General features: G+C 39.0%; 1 protein-coding gene across 1 annotated transcript in view; it reads left to right on the top strand.

Annotated features, from left to right (window-relative positions):
* Positions 1–22940, top strand: part of FREM1 (FRAS1 related extracellular matrix 1) — a 187964-nt gene that overhangs the window by 71093 nt on the left and 93931 nt on the right. Inside the window, 7 exon segments of the mRNA XM_047767629.1 lie at positions 2547–2743; positions 3994–4084; positions 5647–5814; positions 8928–9136; positions 13344–13437; positions 17250–17502; positions 22128–22322. Of these exon segments, the coding sequence (XP_047623585.1) occupies positions 2547–2743; positions 3994–4084; positions 5647–5814; positions 8928–9136; positions 13344–13437; positions 17250–17502; positions 22128–22322 (1207 nt within the window).

The raw sequence follows: 22940 nt of genomic DNA on the forward strand, positions 1-22940 counted from the left end.
GAAGATCTAAACAGACAGTTCTCCAAAGAAGACATATAGATGGCCAAAAAACACATGAAAAGATGTTCAACATCACTCATTATTAGAGAAATGCAAATCAAAACCATGATGAGGTACCACCTTACACCAGCCAGAATGGCCATCATCCAAAAGTCTACAAACAGTAAGTGCTGGAGAGGGTGTGGAGAAAAGGGAACACTAGTACACTGTTGGTGGGATTGTAAATTGCTGCAACCACTGTGGAAAGCAGTGTGGAGATTCCTCAGAAAACTAAAAATAGAACTACCATTTGATCCAGCAATCCCACTCCTGGGCATCTCTCCAGAGAAAACCATGACTCGCAAAGACGCATGTACTCCAATGTTCATTGCAGCACTGTTTTCAATAGCCAAGTCATGGAAACAACCTAAATGTCCATCAACGGAGGAGTGGATCAAGAAGAAGTGGTACATATACACAATGGAATATTACTCAGCCATTAAAAGGAACGAAATACCAGCATTTTAGCAACATGGATGGACCTAGAAACTATCATGCTAAGTGAAGTTAGCCATGCAATGAGACACCAGCATCAAATGCTTTCACTGACATGTGGAATCTGAAAAGAGGACAGACTGAACTTCTTTGCAGAACGGATACTGACTCACAGACATTGAAAAACTTATGGTCTCTGGAGGAGACAGTTTGGGGGGGTGGCGGGATGTGCTTGGGTTATAGGATGGAAATCCTGTGAAATCAGATTGTTATGATCATTATACAACTACATGTGTGATAAATTCATTGGAGTAATAAAAAAAATACTGTGTCAGATGTTGGAGAGCTACAGAAATGAACAAAGTATTTATTGAGCACATATTGTGTTCTGGACAGTTTACCTACATAGTGATATTATAAACATTTTTAAATTGATGTGTAGTTGATTTACAGTGTTGTGTTAATTTCTACTATACAACTATACAGCAAAGTGTTTCAATACTCTCTCTCTTTCTCTCTCTCTATATATATACACACACACATTCTTTTTCATTTTCTTTTCCAGTATGGTTTATCACAGGATATTGAATATAGTTCCCTGCGCTTACATAGTGATATATGATCCTTATAAAATTCTGTGAGGTTATTGATATTATAGTTAATTTACATATAAAAAATTGAGACTCAAAAAGTTGAATGACTTGTTCAAGATCAGTGAGTGCTAAGCAGCACACTCAGGACTTCAGCTATCTGCTCACTGCCAAATCCCATGTGGTTTGTGCCCTACTATGATCCTCTTCTTAAGTTTAGGCGAAGCTGACATGTAAACCACTAATAATACAAGACGAGATCATGATGTTGGTCAAGGGATGAGCACAGTTCAGGAGCAATCAATTCTAACTGAGAAATGGAGGAACATTCCAAAAAGAGCCTTTCAGCATAAGAAAGGCTCTGGATGCTGGAGAAAGCAGAAGAAAAGTGTTCCAGACTGAAGAAACAACATGATCCAGAGAACAGAGGCATGTTTGAGGACAGCGGCGGGGTCCACTGAGTGCAACCAGGGTGCTGGGTTAAAGTTGAAAGATAGTAAAAGATAACATTGAAAAATAGAATGTGTCTGAACTGTGAAGTGTCTTGAATACCCTGCTAAGGAGTTTGAATAATTCTATCCTTCCCAGTGGGTTAAGATTTTTGAAGTGAAAAACCTGATTTGACTTGTATTTTTCAAAAGATAACACCAAAGATACAAATCAAGAATAGCTGCTGGGTGAGTTCCCGTTGTGGCTCAGTGGAAAAGAATCTGACTGGTATCCATAAGGACTCATGTTCGAACCCTGGCCTTACTCATTGGGTTAGGGATCCAGTGTTGCCCTGAGCTGTGGTATAGATGCGAAAATACAGCTCGGATCCCTTGTTGCTGTGGCTGTGATGTAGGCTGGCAGTTCTGATTTAACCTCTAGCCTGGGAACTTCCATATGCCATGGCTGTGGCCCTAAAAAGAAAAAAAAAAATTAGTAGTTGAGAGCTAGGGCTGACAAACAGGTGTTGCAATAATGTAAGGAAGAAATGAATAGAACTGGAGCAAGGCCAGTAACAGTGGGAATGACAGCTGGGGTGGAGTGGGGAGTGGTCACTATTTAGAACATTTTTTAAGTGCAAACTCTGGGACTTGGTGATGCATTATAAGTAGGAAGAGAAAGAGAAATGAGATTTGGGGAATCTGTGACTAAGTAGAGGGAGGTAGAGAAAACTCAGGTTGTTGGTAGAAAGGACATGTAGAAATAAAACCAGTAACATATTTTGTGAATTATATGCCCCTTCTATGGCACTCATGACTGCATTAACTATAATTGTGATATTTATAGTCTTAAAATGGGATGAAAATGGCTAGAAAATGTTTTCATTTTAGCTCATGTTCTTAATAGCTCCTGAGTTATTTCAATAGAAGTATATTATAAATGGCAGTTTTGGAAAATCATCTTAATTGTCACTGGATGGTAGTGGGGCGGGATTTTTTTTGGGGGGTGTCTTTTTGGTATTTCAAAGTAATGGTACAGATAATTTCTTTCTAGGTGGTGACAGTCCATATCACTCCAGTGGATGATCAGCTTCCAAAAGAGGCTCCTGGGGTTGCTCGGCATTTGGTTGTCAAGGAAACGGAGGTAGCCTACATCACTAAGAAACATCTACATTTTCTAGATGTAGAGTCACATGACAGGGATCTGCTCTACATGATAACAACTCCTCCATTTTTCTCCTTCAGCCACAGGTATCTCTTTAAAAAGTTATCACCTGGCCTATTAGTTGAGGGTTCTGTTCTAGTGTGGAGTTGAAAGTGTCAACATATAGTACTGTGGTTTAGTTGCTTTGCTGGTCAGACATGAACTTATATTCAATTCAGTATTTCTTCTAATCGCAAACTTACCTCAGACCTCCCTTCAAAAGCTAAGATCCTGCTGTATAGCACTGGGAGCTATATCAAGCCACTTACAGTGGAGTGTGATGGAGAATAATGTGAGAAAAAGAATGTATATGTGTATGTGTGACTGGGTCACTTTGCAGTATAGTAGAAAATTGACGGAACACTGTAAACCAACTGTAATGCAAAAAATAAAAGTTATTAAAAAAAAAGCTGTATTAATTGGTAAGTGACCTGTAGCTTGTAGTGTCTTCAGCTTAGGAAGGTTTAAAACAATCTTTAATTCCCTTTTCTAAAGATAGCACTGTTTTCTTTTTAGTAAAATTTATTGAGTCTTCATAAACACTGTTTTTAGATATTGCAGGCCACACACTGGTCATTTTCTATGATTCCAATCCAGAAAATGGCATGAGTATACCTTAAGCTTGTATCACGAACTACATGATAGTGGGAAAATATTTTTAGGATGAGTATCTAAGTATATTTCACTGTAGTTAGAGTCTCTTTCATGATGTCAGAGCAGAAATTCTGTTTTATCTAATAGATAAAATAAATATTTTATATTTATATTTTATATTTTATCTATTAAAAGTGCTATTTCAAACATTATTTTGTTTTATTTAATTTAATTTATTTATTTATCTTTTGTCTTTTTAGGGATGCACACACGACATATGGGGATTCCCAGGCTAGGAGTCAAATCAGAGCTGTAGCTAATGGCCTATGCCACATCCACAGCTAGATCCAAGCTGTGTCTGTGACCTACACCATAGCTCATGGCAATACCGGATCCTTAACCCACTGAGCAAGGCCAGGGGTTGAACCTGCCTCATGGATGCTAGTCAGATTTGTTTTTATTGTGTCATGACGGGATCTCCCCATGCTTTTTATAGTCATAATGAGAATGGCATTGATGATACTAAACTTAAAGTTAAAATCCTTCCCTCCCATCCCCCTTAATATATAGAGAAAATGCAAAGGTGAAACATTTGATTTCCTTCAAGGAGAGTTTTTAGCTTTAAAAATTTGGTTTGGATTATTTGATTTAATTTTTCTTACCTGAAAAATTAGCTGATGTGTTCCCTTGTGTTTTTCTTTAGACATTTGGATGCTGGGAAATTATTCATGGTGGACAGTATACCAAAGCTAACCAAAAATCCTGCAACTCCAGAGTTAAAGTCATTCACACAGGTATGATGCTATGTGCAAATGTTGACAAACATGCAAGTGTCTTCAGCGAAGTGATGGTGTTCCTAATGTTGCACTTGAGAATACTGGCCTTTGACATCTGTCACAAGCAACAAATCCTTGATGTCTGTATTCTTTCTGCGTGCGCATTTCCAGTAAGTGAGTGACATCTATTTGAAAATGCTTGACCAAGCTGGATATGATTGCAAAATCTTGCCGTAATTCACCACAGCCTTTTGCATTGATTTAGGGACCTGGTTTAGGGCTCTGATTTAGGGACCTGGTGCATATGCTTTTATTCCATCAAATTCAGTTCACCCAATATCTTACCATGTTAGTTTCCTATGACTGCTACAGCAAAGTACCATAAACTAGGAGGCTTGGAAGAATAGAGATTTATTGTCTCACAGTTCTGGAGGCTCAACGTCCAAAATCAAGGTGTCACCAGGGCTACCAGTCTCTGAAACCTTGTGGAGGGGATCTTACCTTACCTCTTTCCAGCCTCTAGTGGTCTGCTGGCAATCTGACGTTCCTTGACTGGTAGATCAGCCTTCCACTCTCTACCTTTGCCAACCCATGGCTGTGTTCTCCCTGTATCCCCCCCCCTTTTTTTTTAAAGGAACAAGTTATATTGGATTAAGGACCCACTCTGTGCCAGTATGGCCTTACCTTAGCTAATTATATCTGCAACAGCTTTATTTCCAAATAAGGTCACATGCTTAGATTAGGGGTTAGGACTTCAACATATCTTTTTTTAAGGTGGGCATGCATGTGTGACATATGGAAGTTCCCAGGCTAGGGGTCGAATCTGAGCTGCAACTGCTGGCCTGTGCCACACCCACTGCAACACCGTATCTGCGACCTACACCACAGGTCACAGCAATGCTGGAACCTTAATCCACTGAGTGAGGCCAGGGATCAAACCCGCATCCTCATGGATACTAGTTGGGTTCGTTACCACCGAGCTGCAATGGGAACTCTACTCAACATATCTTTTTATGTGGCAGATATGATTCAACCCATAACTGCCTTCTAAAATCTTTCATTAACCCTCTCGTTTCTCCTGTAGACTCTACTCTGAAGACCTGACTGGGGTCAGAGTAATGGTGATGAATGCTTAGTAGCAGTTAACCCTGATGTTTAGGGTTCATCATGTTGAATCTCACTATAGTTAGAGGTTGTAAATGAGTATGTCAACCCATGTGCTAAATAATATTTTATTCATTTTATAGGTAAGGAAAGAGGCCTCACAAGTTTAGGTAGCTCGACCAATATCACATAGCTACTTCTGGGTGGAACTGGGTTGAAATACATGTCTCTTGTCTTTTACAGAGTTGGTTGGCTTCAAGTACTTGATATAGCTAATTAATTTCTTTGTTCTTTTCCCTCTTGCTTTTGGAAAATGTGATCTGTAAGGTAGAGCTTTTTAGAATCCTCAAGTTGATGATGATGGCATTACAGTGTTCCATATCAATTCACATGTCAGGTCTCCCAGACCTAGGTCTAGAAATGTCTCTGATCCTAACAAACTGGCACCCATGTGCTCATCTTGATTTTCTTTGCAGCATGCTGTGAACTATATGAAAGTGGCCTACATGCCACCCATGCAAGATATAGGCCCCCATCCACAACATGTCCAGTTCGCATTTTCCATCAGTAACCAGCATGGTGGCACTTTGTATGGGATCTGTTTTAACATCACGATTCTTCCAGTGGACAATCAAGTTCCTAAGGTAGGTGTAACATTTGACATGAAGGATGAACAGGACGGAAGACCCAAGGAAAGAAAGATTTTTTTTTAAGACTTATAGGAAATGCTAAATTTTCATGAAGCTAGTTCAAAGAACTTTTTAATTTTCCAGCTACAGTGTAGAAAAAAAAGCAGGGGGGAGGGGTGTCCTTCACCTCCCATGGGATTTTCAATCTAAAAAGTGAGATTTTCCACTTGCTGAATCTGGCATTCTTTTCAAAGCTTTATCGAAATCCCTTTCATTTCCTTTCCTTTCTGCTGAGTTTCACGTGTTGATCAGGGGAAGGGGATTAAAATAAGAGTCTCTTAGCAACCAGATGGGCTTATTTGCTCTCCCTGCAGGCTAGCTCTGCTGCTCTGTCATCTAAATAAGCTCTTTAATTTTCCAAAATGAATTAAGGTAGGCCCTCGCCTCCTATCCTGTTCCACTCCCCAATGTTTGCATAAGCTTTCAAGCACTTGGGTCTCTCATTAAAACCAAACTACAAAGGCAACACTACCTTGTTCATCTTACCTGCGCGGCTGGGATTCATAATGAGAATTTGTTCTGTACCTGCTCCCTCCCTATCAGTGCTAGTGTTAATTAGTGCAGCTGTCCCTAGGCTTGTTTTTCCCCTCAAAAGTGGAAAGACAAAGTGTGATTACCTGTTCATTAGGAACCAGAGGGGACCAGAACTTATGCATATCTTATCCCTAAGGAAAGTGGCCACCTTCCCAAACATCCGCCTGGAATGTAGCCAGGAAAGCCCAGATGCTCCCTTTCCTGCCCACTCCACACTGTCTCTACACCTGCCTAAAGCTGTAGGGCTGAGGTCTCACTCTGAGGACCAAGGGGTTTATGCAACCCACAGAACTGTTCTGATGAGTCTAAATAATATTTTAAAATAATGAGTTGCCAACCCATAAATATCAGGAGGTTTCGTGTCAAGTCTGGATTTTTGGCTTCTCTTGAAACTTTAGAATTTAGAATTTCTGGCAACACTGAACCTGCTTACCCCCCTGCAGCGGTTGAACAGGGCACATTCCCCATCACCAAACTCCCCACCCAATCAGGACATTTATTTACATCGCTAGCCTGATCCCTCAGGCCTCTGAGCTTGCTGTTTTGGGTGAAAGATGTACCCAAGAGCTCACACAGAACAATCTAAACTATATTCTTTGCCTCCTTCTCTTTATGGGACCAGATCATATTCCCTGTTGAAAAAATAGTTTGCCATTTGCAGCAACATGGATGGACCTAGAAATTATCATATTAAGTGGAGTAAGTCAGACAGAGAAAGACAAATGTCATCATTTGAGATCACTACTATGTGGAATCTAATAAAAATGATACAAAAGAACTTATTCATAAAACAGAAACAAACTCAAGAATTTCAAAATCAGGTTTAAGGTTACCAAAGGGGAGATGATGGGGAGGGGGATAAATTAGGAGATTGGGATTAACAGATACACATGACTCTATGTAAAATAGATAAGTAGCAAGGACCTACTGTATAGCACAGGGAAATTTACTCAGAACTGTATAATAACCTATATGGGGAAAAAATCTGAAAAGAGATGGATTTATGCATAACTGATTTATTTTGCTATACACCTGAAACTAACACAATTTTTAAGTCAACTCTATTCTAATATGTTTTTAAAAAGCAAAAGAAAAAATAGTTCAGAATGTGTTATTTTGATTAGATTTTATTCATACCATCCTTTTCCATGTATGAGATACATGCCCTGAAATAGCACAGCATCCAAAGAAGCTGATGTCTTTTCTAGAACAATCAGAGAAAAACAGTTTTTGAAGCAAAGCTATCTAAGCTTCTTGCCAGAGAAAGAAGATTTGTGGAAAAGACCACAAAGGGTGAAGTAAATACTTAACCCCCATCATTTGAAGGTAGATGCAATAGTTATAGGATTTGAGCTCAAGTGGCATAGTGGCTTCTTCTTCTTTTTTTTTTTTTTTTGTCTTGTGTATGGAACAAATGAAACAGAACCTTAGAAAACTGAGAATGGTAGAAATAAAATTTAATGAGTTGCTTCAGAGAAATCAGTCACAGGAGTGGTTCCCTGGTGTGAAATAACCCACAGATAGCTGGGCTAAGTGGTAACCACTGGAGGATCTTGACAACATGTTAACCTTAAGTTCTAGAAACCTTAGCACTGGGTTCTGGCAGGGACTGGAAATTGAATGATGAGTTCCCTTTGTGGACCATTGGGTTAAGAACCCGACTAGTATCCATGAGGATGCAGGTTCAATCCCTGGCCTCACTCAGTGGGTTAAGGATCCAGTGTTGCCATGAGCTGTGGTGTGGGTTGTAGATGCAATTCAGATCTGGCGTTATTGTGGCTGTAGCATATGTAGGTTGGCAGCTGAAGCTTCAACTCAGCCCCTAGCCTTGGAACTTCCATATGCCCCAGATGTGGCCCTAAAAAGACCAAAAAAAAAAAAAAAAAGAAAAGATGAGTGGAGGCAAATAACCTTATGCTTTTAGTTTTTGCAAGTTGTCCTAAAATACATAAATGTTTAAAAATCATTTAATAAGGCGAAGTTTATTCCTTGAATCTTAGCATCGTGGGATATTAATTGATGCAGCTTAGGACAAAAGGAGGCTGGCAGACTTAGACTGTGTTTTAATAATAATAATAATCCTCTTTAAATAAGAGCTTCATTTATTTCTTTCTCCTACCAACAGTGAAAATGTAGTTTCAGCAAAATGATTATAAGGCATTTGGGAAGGATGATGGTGAGTGGCTGTAGGGAGAATGTTATTATTTTCTCAATTTAGCACCACTAATGGTAAATTTACTTGCTGCTTCTACTATATGGAGTCTAATATCAATGAAATGTAGATACTTTCAGATTTCTAGACCTGCCTTATTCCTTCATATCCATCAGAGCTTAGAACTGGAGGCATCTAGTAAAAATATTTTTCAACCAAGACGTTGAAGTATCAACTTGTCCGCTTTATCGCATTATCACATCCTTGAAAAATTGATGGACATGGAAAAATGGTACCCAAAGTTTTCTGTTGATTTGATGAGCTCTGTCTTCAGGTCTACCTCATGGAACAAGACTTTAACTATCTCCTTCCTTCTTTCTAGATATTTACCAACCCTCTGAGAGTGGCTGAAGGAGGTCAGTGTGTCATCAGCCCAGAGCACGTCCTGGTTTCTGACGTGGACACCAATCTGGACAATATCCGTCTCTCCCTGCAGAGAGGGCCTCAACATGGAAGGGTGGAGATGGATGGATTTGCTCTGAACACAGGGGCCACATTTTCCTGGGGAGAACTCTGTGCCTTAAAAGTTAGGTTAGACCATTTCCTGGCTTCTTTGTTTTATGTGCTTTGGCTTCCATCTGAAATCGACTGTGAGGCAAAGTAAGATAAAGAAGTCTGTCCCATCCTCTCAGGGGCACCAACATGCCACTGAATAATTTCAAGGGTCAGTTGAAAATTAGAAATGACAAACTTTATATATATATATATTTTTTTCCCACTGTACAGCAAGGGGATCAAGTTATCCTTACATGTATACATTACAATTATATTTTTTCCCCCACCCTTTCTTCTGTTGCAACATGAGTATCTAGACAAAGTTCTCAATGCTATTCAGCAGGATCTCCTTGTAAATCTATTCTAAGTTGTGTCTGAGAAGCCCAAACTCCCGATCCCTCCCACTCCCTCCCCCTCCCATCAGGCAGCCACAAGTCTCTTCTCCAAGTCCATGATTTTCTTTTCTAAGGAGATGTTCATTTGTGCTGGATATTAGATTCCAGTTATAAGTGATATCATATGGTATTTGTCTTTGTCTTTCTGGCTCATTTCACTCAGTATGAGAGTCTCTAGCTCCATCCATGTTGCTGCAAATGGCATTATGTCATTCCTTTTTATGGCTGAGTAGTATTCCATTGTGTATATATACCACCTCTTCCCAATCCAATCCTCTGTCGATGGACATTTGGGTTGTTTCCATGTCCTGGCTATTGTGAATAGTGCTGCAATGAACATGCGGCTGCATGTGTCTCTTTTAAGTAGAGTTTTGTCCGGATAGATGCCCAAGAGTGGGATTGCGGGGTTATATGGAAGTTCTATGTATAGATTTCTAAGGTATCTCCAAACTGTTCTCCATAGTGGCTGTACCAGTTGACATTCCCACCAACAGTGCAGGAGGGTTCCCTTTTCTCCACAGCCTTCCAGCACTTGTTATTTGTGGATTTATTAATGATGGCCATTCTGACTGGTGTGAGGTGATATCTCACGGTAGTTTTGATTTGCATTTCTCTTATAATCAGTGATGTTGAGCATTTTTCCATGTGTTTGCTGGCCATCTGTATATCTTCTTTGGAGAAATGGAAATGACAAACTTTAAATTTTCCCTTGAGATATTTTCTTTCCCTCTGGCTTGCTATACCATTGAGCATGACTTTGTGAATATTTAAACTACAAAAATTTAATGACCATGATGATTAAATTTGCTGAAATTGCACCTATCATGAGAGGTAACAAACTAGATGAATATAGTCCAAAATAATCTATAAGGCAAATCTGCATAATTAAATTTGGTTTTAGGAAAAGCCAATTTCTTTTTTTAAATGATTTTTATTTTTTCCGTTGTAGTTAGCTTACAGTGTTCTTGTCAATTTTCTACTGTACAGCAAAGTGACCCAGTCACACACATAAATATATACATTCTTTTTCTCACATTATCTTCCATCATATTCCATTACAAGTGATTAGATGTAGTTGCCTGTGCTATACAGCAGGATCTCATTGCCTATCCACTCCAAATGCAATAGTTTGCATCTATTAATTCCAGACTCCCAGTCCATCCCACTCCCTCCCTCTCCCCCTTGGCAACCACAAGTCTGTTCTCTAAGTCCATGTGTTTCTTTTCTGAGGAGATGTTCATTTGTGCTGGATATTAGATTCCAGATATACATGATATGATATGGCATTTGTCTTTCTCTTTCTGACTTACTTCACTAAGTATCTGAGAGTCTCTACTTCAATCCATGTTGCTGCAAATGGCATTATTTTGTTCCTTTTCATGGCTGAGTAGTATTCCATTGTGTATATATACCACATCATCTTAACCCATTCATCTGTTGATGGACATTTAGGGTGTTTCCATGTCTTGGCTATTGTGAATAGTGCTGTAATGAACATATGGGTGCATATTTCTTTTCAAGGAAAGTTTTGTCCAGATATATGCCTAAGAGTGGGATTGCTGGGTCATATGTATAGTTTTGTATTTAGTTTTCTGAGGTACCTTCATGCTGTTTTCCATAGTGGTTGTACCAGTTTACATCCCCACCAATGTGTAGAAGGATATCCTAAGAAAAGCCAATTTCATAACCCTGGAAACTCCAGGATAGAGTTCTGTTGATTAGTGTCTTTAGTATAAAAATTTAAGCCGTTCTACTGGGAAGGGAATCTGCAGGCAGTCAATAGGATAGGTTGGGAAGGAAGGACATGGATAGTACTTGGGTCTCTTACAGTTGGGGATGGAGTGATCCCTGCCTCATGGTCCTACAGTAGTTCTCCTCACCTTGAGGACTTTCATTTCTTCTACCTAATGCAGTTATGTGAGAAACTTTTATATAAAATCTAAAAAAAACATCTTCTCTGTAAAACAATGCAAGATACTGAAAAGCAATGTCAGGTAGACAGACATACTGGTTAATTTCTCATGCACAAGTTCAAATTATAAATGGGAATTTGGCCTTTTTGATAAAATATAGTAGAAGGTATTAGGCATCAAGTGCTTCGTTCCACATTTGAAAGTTGACTGGAAGAAGGATTTGTGTTCAGGAAGATCATTTTCATCCAACTGTTTACACTGTTGTTTATATTGTTTTACTTACAGTCTCCAATAACTTAACCTCTTTTCACTACTCTTATCTTCATTAAAATTTCCTTTTCTCCCCAAAGATCTCAGCTTTTGCCTACATGTTAGAAAGAGATCTTTCTTATTAGGGAATGACTGAGGCATAGAAAAAAAAAAATACAAGTATTTGCCAGCACATGTAGTTTAAGAATTCTTCTAGAGACTTGCAATTATGTTTTTTTTTTCATTTAGACTTCACAGCAACCAAGCCTGACAAAGTAAATGGTTCTATTCTCATATTATAGTTGAATTAACCAAAAGTCACCAAAGAGGTTAAGGTCACTTAGCTAGTGTATGGAAGAGTGTGGTTTTGAAAGGAGTTCTGTTTGTTTCCATAACCGTGCCTTTAGATGTGTACTTCTATGCCTATTTGGACCTTTTAGGGGTATTAGTGTGGGAAAACATAATTAGCACATTGTCACATACCAATCTATTTTTGATGGAAATATTGGAGATCATGACAAAATAAAGTATAGGAGGCAGCATTGGGAGGGAAACCAGGCATAGCAGGTGGGCTTTCTCCACCATTAGAACTGAATACAGACTTTAATCTATAGCCAGTGTATGGGTGAGACTAGTCCTGAGTAAAATGCCTTTTATCTCAGCAATCTTTTCCTATGTGAAGATTACATGTCAATATATTATACTATTTTAATGCAATTTTATTTCACTTCCTAGAACTAGTTTCCATAACTGAGTCTCTTAAACAGATCGTTGATAAGCTAAAAGATTTGGCTCAATTCAACATCTATTTAGGACTTACTGTGTATCACTGGAGTAGGCTGGAGAGTACCTGGAAAGTCTAGACTTAGGGAATTCCTTTAAGAATCTTGACTGAGGGTTAAAAGAAAATAGGGCCAAGTCTAAACCAAGAAAAAATACTTTTAAGTCTGGGAGAAATTCAAGAATCTTGGGGAGTTCCTCTTGTGACTCAGCAGGTTAAGAACCTGACAAGGTGTCTGTGATGATGCAGGTTCGCTCAGTGAGTTGAGGATCTGGCATTGCTGCGAGCTGTGGTGTAGGTTGCAGATGCAGCTGGGATCCCGTGTTGCTGTGGATGGTGGTGCAAGCCGGCAGCTACAGCTTGAATTCAACCCCTAGCCCAGGAACTTCCATATGTAGCAGGTGCAGCAGCCATAAAAAGAAAAAGGAAAAAAAAATTAGAAGTTGAGAGGAAAAGAGCTAGTAAATGGGGAAGGAGCAGTGGCAAGAAAGAGGCAATGAATAATCCATAGGTAAAATTCTAGTTCAGAGCCGAATAAATCCAGGGCAGGGGTGGAAGGATCATGTCCCACCTTACCTGTCTACTGCGCAGCCTCACTGGCCCCGGGCAGCGTCTTCTGAAAGCAGACAGAGCTATACTCGCTGGATCCCATTGTCACAGGGACAAACTTGAAAGGCAACTTTTTCATCTGGGGACAAGTTATAATTGCATGTAACATATTTTTCCAAAGTGGAGTAATTTTCCGTTCAGAAATATTTGAGTAGTGACTTCATGATTATGCTGTGTTTTTTGTTATTCATTTGTTTACTGAACATATGACCAACACCACGGAAAATCTCTGTCGGAAACCTTAGTGTACTCTCACAGTGACCTTGATAGACGAGTGACAACTGTCATTCCCACAGGTATCAGCATGATGGATCTGAGGTACTTCATGATGACATACTACTGGAGGTCACAGATGGCACAAATTCAGCAGACTCTGTTCTATATGTTGAGGTATGTAGTAAGTTCACATGGAAATAAAGAGTATAGAAATATCTCCCTGGTTCCTACAGAGATAAAGCTTCTGGGATTTCCCTTTGTGGCACAGCAGAAATGAATCTGACTAGTATCCATGAGGATTCAGGTTCAATCCCTAGCCTCGCTCAGTGGATCAGGGATCCAGTGTTGCCGTGAGCTGTGGTGTAGGTCACAGATGCGGCTTCGATCCTGTATTGCTGAGGCTGTGGTGTAGGCCAGCAGCTGCAGCTCTGATTCAGCCGCTAGCCTGGGAACCTCCATATACCATGGGTGTGGCCCTAAAAAAGCAAAGAAATAAAAATTTTTAAAAAAGAAAGAAAGCTTACAGTTTGGAAAACTCTTAGGGTCTCTGATAGAAATGGACACACGTGGACTCCAAAGCAGGAAGCTGTCTGCCTATATCTTTGAATGTGTCAGGATAGGCAATAGAAAGCTAAATTACTTTGGTGAAATGGTTGTACTGTTTTCTCACTCCCCTCCATTCAAAGGTAGAACTACTCTGACCTCAAACCCGGAGACTTAATTTTAAAAGTGAATCAGTTCCATATATAAATCAGTTCTGATATTTTGAACCATCACACTCAGGGATATTTATTTAGCAGTTGGGCAGGTTAGGCTAGCATCACTAGGGTTTTCCCTGTTGTGTGTGTTGTGACCCTTTGTGAATTCTGGTTCTATATACCCATGGTCTGTTTGAGGGGATTATTTTTCCCCTTTTGACAAAGGAAGGAAAATCTGCACCTAACAGTTGCGTACATACTAAAAGGCCTGATGGGAACCCCTGAGTTTCTCTGTTGTGTGATCACCTACGTCCACAAGTGCAACTCAGAGGATTTGCAGTGTTTATGGTTAGTGATAAAGGACGCTCTGCATAAGACTTATTACACTTCCTGAAGACCTAGTAATGATTCTTCCTGTGCCAAATGATATTCCTATTTGAATTTTGTCCGATCTTTGTGATGCAAAGTGATTATTAATGGCAATAATAACGTGTTTGGAAGATATTTTGCAGTTAATAATTAAGAATGATGACATCCATCTAGTGTTTTAAGATGTATACAGGAAAGAAATTATTCCCATTTTCTAGCAAAGGTCTGAGAAGTTTCAGTGACTTGTCCAAAGCCATTAACTTGACCTTGTAGACCAGGGCTGGCATCTCCACTCTGGTACTTAAGTCAGCGTTCTTTATTCTTCACAACTGCCACAAATCGACATTACCAGGTGATTATAATTATCACCCTTGCTAACATTTGCGGCATGCTTATCCATGACAGTCACAATGCAGAGCCCCTTCCTTCCATTTCCCCACTTAGTCCTTGTGATGGTCCTGTATCTAGATGAAAAGCTATATTATTTCAGCTTCAAAAAGGAGAGTTTTCCTTATTTGTAGACTTTTACATGTAGAGAAGATTTCTATGAAGGACTTTTTTTTTTTTCCTGCAAAGCAAATTTTAGGTGAAAATTCCAACCCCATCTTCTTATTAATGACCGTAAACAGTGCATTGGGGAAAAGAGTCTATTTATTGTTACTTTTTAGATAAAAGGTCATGGCCTTTGAAAAGTCAAGCAGAGATAGAGGCAATTTCTGAGCAATTTTATGTGATTCCTTTTAATTTTAATTTAATTTAATTTTTTATTACTCAAATGAATTTATCACATCTGTAGTTGTATAATGATCATAATAATCCAATTTCACAGGATTTGGGTTATGGGATGGAAATCCTGTGATTTTTTTTTTTAATCCAGGAGGAATGTTTTTAATTTTGTTGCTTTGAACTTTATTATGCATTTGAAAGCTGAGGCTATTTTGTGAACTGCTGCAAGATAATGATCATGAATGTAGTGGTGAGATTAATCTGAGAGAGTCAAGAACAATAAAGAGGGTCTTCGATGAATCTACTCAGAAGACTTGAACAAAGATATTGTTTCTTAATAAGCCAATAGAAAATTGAATAGAGTATTGCATACTTTTTATACTTTTAATTAAATAAATAAGCCTGGGTACATCACCCCATCCCTCTACCGGTTAAAGGAAGTTGTCAACATAATTCCATGTATATTTGCGGTAGAGTTCTTAGCCTGTTGAAATCACAGGATAATCAGGCATGTATATGTAGTTATATTCATTCATTCATTTATTCCATAAATAACAAGTGCCTTCTATATGCCAGGTCCTATGTTAACTGCTTGAGGTATGATGGTGATGAACAAGACTTAAAATTCCTTTTCTCTTAGAGTTTATGGGCACGAGAAGAAGGCATGTTTTAAATACATTATCACTGAAATAATAGTTAAAATATGGATGTGATCTACAAGTAAACACAGTACTAAAAGAGAGTAAACAATAGAAGTTTCCGAGTGAGTCTGAACTTTTCCTGGAGGAATCCCCATGTTGCCTGAAGGGGAGGAGATTACCAAAGAGTTAGGGGAGTGTACACCAGGCAAGAGGAAGAGAAAGGAAGCACAGGTGGTGCAAAGACCTGACGTATGAAGAGCACACTGTCTTGGGGTAAAAATGGAGTGGAGTGGCAGAAGCACCGCACTGCATGAGATGAGGCCAAAGATACCCTATGAGAAACACTGGAGAGCCACTGAAAGTTCCCACAGGGTGGTGATTTGATGAAAGTCTCATTTTAAAAAGATCTCATTGGCTGAATCATGGGGAAAGGAAAAGTAGGGATGAGAGTACTCACAGGGCAGATTTGATAAAGAAACATGCACCACATACCAAGTTGTAGTTTTCAACTCAGAGGAGCAGTGTTCTTCATTCTTGTTTAGAAGACAGACCTCTTCAAATGGCTACAACATTAAATTTTTTTTTTAATTTTTATTGAAGTGTAGTTGATTTACAATGTGCCAATTTCCATGTACAGCACAGTGACCCAATCACACACACACATATATATACACATTCTTTTTCTTATACTCTCTTCCACCATGTTCTATCCCAAGAGACTGGATATTGTCCCTGTGCTGTACAGTAGGACCTCATTGCCTATCCATTCTAAATGTAATAGTTTGCATCTCCTAACACCAAACTCTCAGTCCATCCCCTCCCTCCCCTCTCCTCCTTGGCAACCACCGGTCTGCTGTCTATGTCTGCGAGTCTGTTTTTATAAAAATCTTTTTAAATTCAGAAAGCCAATGTGATCCCTTGTTGCTTTCCTTTCTACTTGGAGTTTTATTTTCACGACAGTGAGAAAAAAATGTTTTATCAAGTTGAAAACTGGCATTGATTTAATGGTTATGGAGTTTCAGATTTAACTCAAAATGTTTGAAGTGCAGCTGCTGCTTATTATGAATCCAAAGAAACTTCCTGGGTGGCAGGAAGTTGAGGGCGGAGGAAAGCTTTGTAATCATCAAGTAATTTGAAATATAAATAATGTTGATGTGGTAAATGTAAACGCATCTGACAACAAGGACTAGATTTCTTCTAGAATATGTGTAGATTTAACTGAGGAGGAGAAGGGCTTTGGTGAAGGAGGCTTTATAGTACATTTACATTTTGTCTGCCTAGAAACAAACGAGAGCTTTGAGAAATGGGAAAACCATAACTATACTCTCCCATTCCCTCCTAAAATGGCTCTCTTGTGGGTCATGTCTGGAAAGATGGTCCATATGGGGAAAGTTAAAAGATACAGGCTGCTTGGCCACATTCCATGGCTATTGTTTCACGTGGCTGGAAGATGGAAAATGCCTGTCATTACAGTTATGAGCTATGGGTTACCAGTCGAGCAACTTGCCATTGCTTTCTTTTTCTTAAAAACAATCCTTTTTTCTCTGCTTAGGTGCTTCCTGTAAATGACGAGCCGCCAGTCTTAAAGGCAGACCTCATCCCCACGGTGCCCTGCTCAGAGGGTGAAGAGGTGGTTATCACCTCTGAACACATCTTTGCCACCGATGTGGACAGTGATGATCTGCAACTGATGTTTGTGATTGTTCGAGAACCTCAGCATGGGGCAGTGAGGAAAGCTGGAGTGACGGTGCATCAGTTTTCTCAGGGAGATGTTATGGCAGGGGCTGTGACATACAAACACACAGGTAAGTGACAGTGTTATGACTAGAATTAGTGCGCGGATGTGGCAATGTGACAGAGTTTTAGCTCACTCCTTGCTTTGGGCTCCGATAAGCTAACTGTCCTAATGTTTGCTTCCATTAATCAAGTAGCAGCAGCAGCCTGGGTCCCATTTTTCAAGTGTGATCACTATATTTAGAAGTATTTCTTTCTTTTTTTTTTCTTTTTTCTTTTTGGATGGCCGCTCCTAAGGCATGTGGAAGTTCCTGGGCCAGGGACTGAATCTGAGCCACACCTGTGACCTAAGCCACAGCCGCAGCAATGCCAGTTCCTTTAACCCACTGCACAGGACCAGGGATTGAACCCACACCTCTGTAGCTACCCAAGCCCCTCAGTCAGATTCTTAACCCACTGCTGCACAGTGGGAACTCCTCAGAAGTATTTCTTGATCTCAGTAATATAATGAATTTCACTGAGTGGAGAAAGGCAAGAATTATTGCCACTCTGTTCCTGATGCTTCCTCATAGACTTCAATATACCCTGGATTGTCCTCATACCTGTTTCAATCATTTTGAATAAGACTGGCCATCATAGCTTCTGGATCCATAAATCATAACTGAAATGCCTGAAGTAGGCTCCCTAAGATAATTACATTATTAATTTGAAAAGTTTTCTGATTACCGGGTACCTCCTAAAAAGTAACTGCTCTTCCCTTTGAGTTCTTGAAAAGCACAGATGATGTCTTACACTTTTGTGTAACTCACCCTCAGTATGTGACAGTGGTGGACACAGATTAAAAATACAGTAAATGCTTGTTTATTAGCATTGTAGTTACGTGTATAGCACTGTATTATGTGGTTCTCCAGGTGGCATTTGTTCCTTATGTAAGATGTTCACATAAAGAAATGGTTAATTCAGGAGTTCCTGTTGTGGCTCAGCAGTAACCAACCCCAATTAGTGTCCATGGGGATGAGGGTTCAATCCCTGGCCTGCTCAGTGGGTTAAGGATCCAACGTGTCTGCAAGCTGCAGTGTAGGTCACACATGACTTGGATCTGGCATTGCTGTGGCTGTGGCATGGACCAACAGCTGCAGCTCCTATTTAAACCCTAGCCAGGGAACTCCCATATGCCACAAGTATGGCCCTAAAAAGCAAAAAAAAAAAAAAATGTTAATTCAAAATCTGATGTCTGCAAGGCATAGTACTGAGCACTATGGGCTACAGAGGAGAGGAGTATATACAGACCCTAATATGAAGGATTTTTGATTTCAAGTAGTCGACAAACCAGTCACATGTAAATATGACAGTGTGACTATCTGCCCATCATCACGTCATCACCCATCTGATTTCAAAGTTGGGGGCACTTTCTCAGTCATAATACTATATACTCCTCTAGCTAACTTTTATCCCACTCCCATGAAGTTTCTTGTGTACTCATCCACATGCCTCTCTAACCTGTAAATTCTGTGAGCGTGTGTGTGAGGCCAGGTGAGTGGTCGAGAGTTATCGGAATTCAAATTGTTTTCTTATTTGAAGAGACAGAATACAAGCAGTGAGATTGGGGGGGGTGGAATTCCAGGAGGGGGGCTGAGATAGTTAAGGATTAATTTGGACATGGGAGGAAACATTTTGAAATATTTTATATGTACTTTGCAAGACAATGATTTATTAGAATATCAGTGGTCACATGGCCAGTTAGCATGGTACATTTTAGTCACTCCGCCAGACATCTTTTTTCTTTAAATGGTATTTCCTCATCTTTTTCTCTATGTTAAATCTTAGGATAGGTTGGTTGACCCTTTCCTTTTCTGAGGAGTGTGATCCACTTGCTCGATATCTCTAAATGCCCCTCAAGAGCTCACAGCTAGGTGCTTCTTTTTGATTTCCCAGGTCGATCTCAAACAGACTAGCAGAAAAGCAATCCAGACATCAATGATTGTTGTTTGATACATAATTTTAACATCTTTGGCAGGCTTATGCAGCATAGATAAATCGGGGGTGAGTTGAATCTATCTTCTCTTCCTGGGCCTTGTCCCAGGTGCAAAGCAGCAGGTGTACACAGGTATAGCTCTCTTTCGGTGTGATGGCCATGTAAGGGAGTGTTAACATTTTTTTTTTTCCATAAGATGTAGGAGTAATTGAGACAAATTATTTTGGGTAGATATTTTTGATTACATTGAAAAATTAGCAGTAATTCTGTATTCAAATGAAGTTTTGTTATTTGAATGTTATATTTTCTTGTAATAGTCACTTAGTTACTCAATTGGTTGTTATTTAGCACTGTGCTAGGTTAACTAAAGAGAACTGTAGTACTGTAGGACCTAAAGTTTCAGTGGCCCTGTTCTTCCATACATTGGTTCTAAAGATCACCAGAGAACAGTTATGTCATCATTTTTTTTTATTCTGTTTTATTTCTATGATTATGAAAATAATACATCCTTATTGCGGAAAACTTGAAAGAGTATTGTGAAGTTTTGAATAAAATCACCTTATTTGTCTCTCAAAGATAATCACTCCTAACATTGCAGTATTTTCTAACTGTAATTTTTAACATAGTTGCCATCATATTGTATGTGTAGTTTTGTGGATTACTTTTTATTTAGATTATCACCTAAAAATGTTTGTTAAAATATTTATTAAATGTCACAAAATTGTAAACATGTTTTAATAATGGAATAATAGTTTATGATATAAAATTACATTATTAATTTGTTATTCTACAAACATTAAACATGAGGTTGTTTAAAAATTTCCTTTCAAATAGCAGTACAGTTAACCATTTTAAATATAAATCATATCTTTAGACTCTATTTCATTTCAAGGTAAAGAATTCTTTCACCCATATTTGTAACCTTTTTTGTGGCTTAACGCTCAGCCAACTTTTTCAGCTCTTTCTGTAGATGTGTCCTAGGCTTCCATTATATTGAAATTACATTTATGGAATGTTCCATGTTTGCTTTTTTTTTTTTTAAAGCTGACTTCTTTTCCTAGAAAGATTTTTCCATTTCTCTTCTCAATTCCCTTTCTCTACATGTCCTCTTCCAACCCCCAGTTCTCTGCCTTATCTGCCTTGTAAGCTACTGATCATTTAATGCTCAGTACAAAGCCAGCAAGACCATCTGGAAAGACTTCTCTAGCATGTGTGCCCTGCCCCCAATGCCATTGTTAGCCAGTACTCTCATCCTCCTTCACCTCTAGCACCTAGTACATAATCAGGCTGAGATGGATGAATTTTCCATTTAATAGGTAAAAAATGGCTTAATAGTAGCAATTTCATGTGGTTCCACTTAATACATACACACTCTGTGGTAATCTAACCAAATTGCATTTCTTTCTCTACCATTAGATTGTGTCAACTTCTGACATGTAGTAGGTCTTTGGACATTTGACATAGTTTTGAACAGTCTTTTGACATTTTCAACATGTCTGCCTTTTTCTCTGCTAGAACACCCAGAACATCAATTGTCACATAATAGGCATTAGATATATATTTATTGAGTGAGTGATGAATAAACAAGCTTTATGTCAATATCTTTTTCTATAAAATGTGATTGGATGAGAGATGTCTTTTTTTTTTTTGCTTTTTCCAAAGTTGAAGGTTGGTTGTTTAATTCTAATTCACCTTCAACTCTGTTTTTAAAATAAGTCTAGTTTTCTCGTCCATTGATTACTTGGTTGCTCAGCAGTATCATCTCTGGTTTTCCCTTGCCCTTTTTTTAAACAGGTAGAATAATACCAAGCAAAATGCTCTGTAGATTTGACCAATTTGTCTTGTGAAAAGAAATGATGTCCCTGATCTTTCGTGCCCTAGTCTCATCAAAGCTTCAAACATAATTGCTTCCCTCTTGGGATTTTCAGAGTGATGCATGAGAATTACCAGAAGCACATCTGCAGGACTGTTCTGTCCATAGGATAGCAAGCATTCCTACCTTTGTGCTGTTAGTTAGTAAATAGGACAATCTTCCAAAAAGAACATTGTCCTATTTACTGATTATCTAGTCCTAACATTTTCTTTCTTCTTCCTCTCACTGACTAAGTTGGGGCCATTTTGAATCCCATAGATGTAAGCTCTAAAGAGTAAAAGAACATGAAAATAAATGCCACTTCTTTCCAGGCACTGCTGCTGTTTTGTTAACATCTTGACTATTATATAGTCAAGGAAAATATTGAAACAAATGACAAAGATGTGGATTATCTTTGTGTTTCACCTATCCAGCTTTTTCTTAGTTGATGGTTGTTTATATAAGGTGGTTAATGCAAATGGGAAGACAATTACCAGAGGGACAAGGGTGACTTCTGCTCTCCCTCGGGTTGGTCTTAACACTAACAATTATGAAGGAAGAGTAAAACTATAATGAGTCAAGCTTTGTTTCTCTCCCTTGTTCTTTTGTGAACTGTCAGACTCTTGTTAGCCCTGTTTTGGCCCTCTGTATGGTGATAGATGGCTTGCAGAGATTTCACCAGAGGCAACAGATGGGCATGCATTTCTTTTCATGACCCTAAGTTCATAGTGACAAAACTGAGTTTTATGTTTTAGCCACATAAGTTCCTTCCCTTGCCATTCTATGCTTGTAGAAGAAGTGTGACTAAATTTTCTCTAGCTATTCTAAATTTTTAAAAGTCAGTTTTCAGCTAACGTTGTGTCTTCTAGGTGGCGAGATTGGCCTGGTGCCTTGCTTTGACACCATTACGTTGGTGGTTTCAGACAGAGAAGCTGGGCCTTTTGTTAATGGCTGTTGCTACAGTGGACCTCATGCAGCTGTCCCTATTCATGAGTCCTTTCCGGTGTATGATCTCAACATCACAGTATATCCAGTGGACAACTACTCACCTTCAATTGCAATAGGTGACAATGTTTTTTTTCTTAAAGGTCATTTACCTCACCTAGAGTCATACCTGTGGTCCAGTGAAATAATGATGCACTAGACTTACAGTGAAAATGGAAAACCCAGAGTTCTTGTCGTGGCTTAGTGATTAGCGAACCTGGCATTCATGGGGATGAGGGTTCGATCCCTGGCCTTGCTCAGTGGGTTGAGGATCTGGCGTTGCAATGAGCTGTGGTATAGATCACAAACGTGGCATGGATCCTGCATTGCTGTGACTGTGGCGTAGTCCGGCAGCTGTGGCTCCAATTTGACCCCTAGCCTGGGAACCTCCATGAACTGCAGGTGCAGCCTTAAAAAGATTAACAAAAAAAAAAAAAAAAAAAAGGGAAAGCCACCATACAGAATTGCCTTGGATAATTACCTCAATACAAATTTGTGGAAATTCCAAAATCTATAAAATATTACAGAGCAAAAGAATTTACTTGTTAAAAAACTTAGATAATTCCATATTAAGAAACAATGTGTGTGTGTATGTGTGTTTTGGAATGAGGACAACATTGTAATCCTCAAATATTCTGTTTTTATTTCACATGGGAAAACATCATTTGCCTGCTGGAGACAGAGTAATTTATTTTATC

Source organism: Phacochoerus africanus, chromosome 2, assembly GCF_016906955.1.
Source record: "Phacochoerus africanus isolate WHEZ1 chromosome 2, ROS_Pafr_v1, whole genome shotgun sequence".
NCBI lineage: Eukaryota > Metazoa > Chordata > Mammalia > Artiodactyla > Suidae > Phacochoerus > Phacochoerus africanus.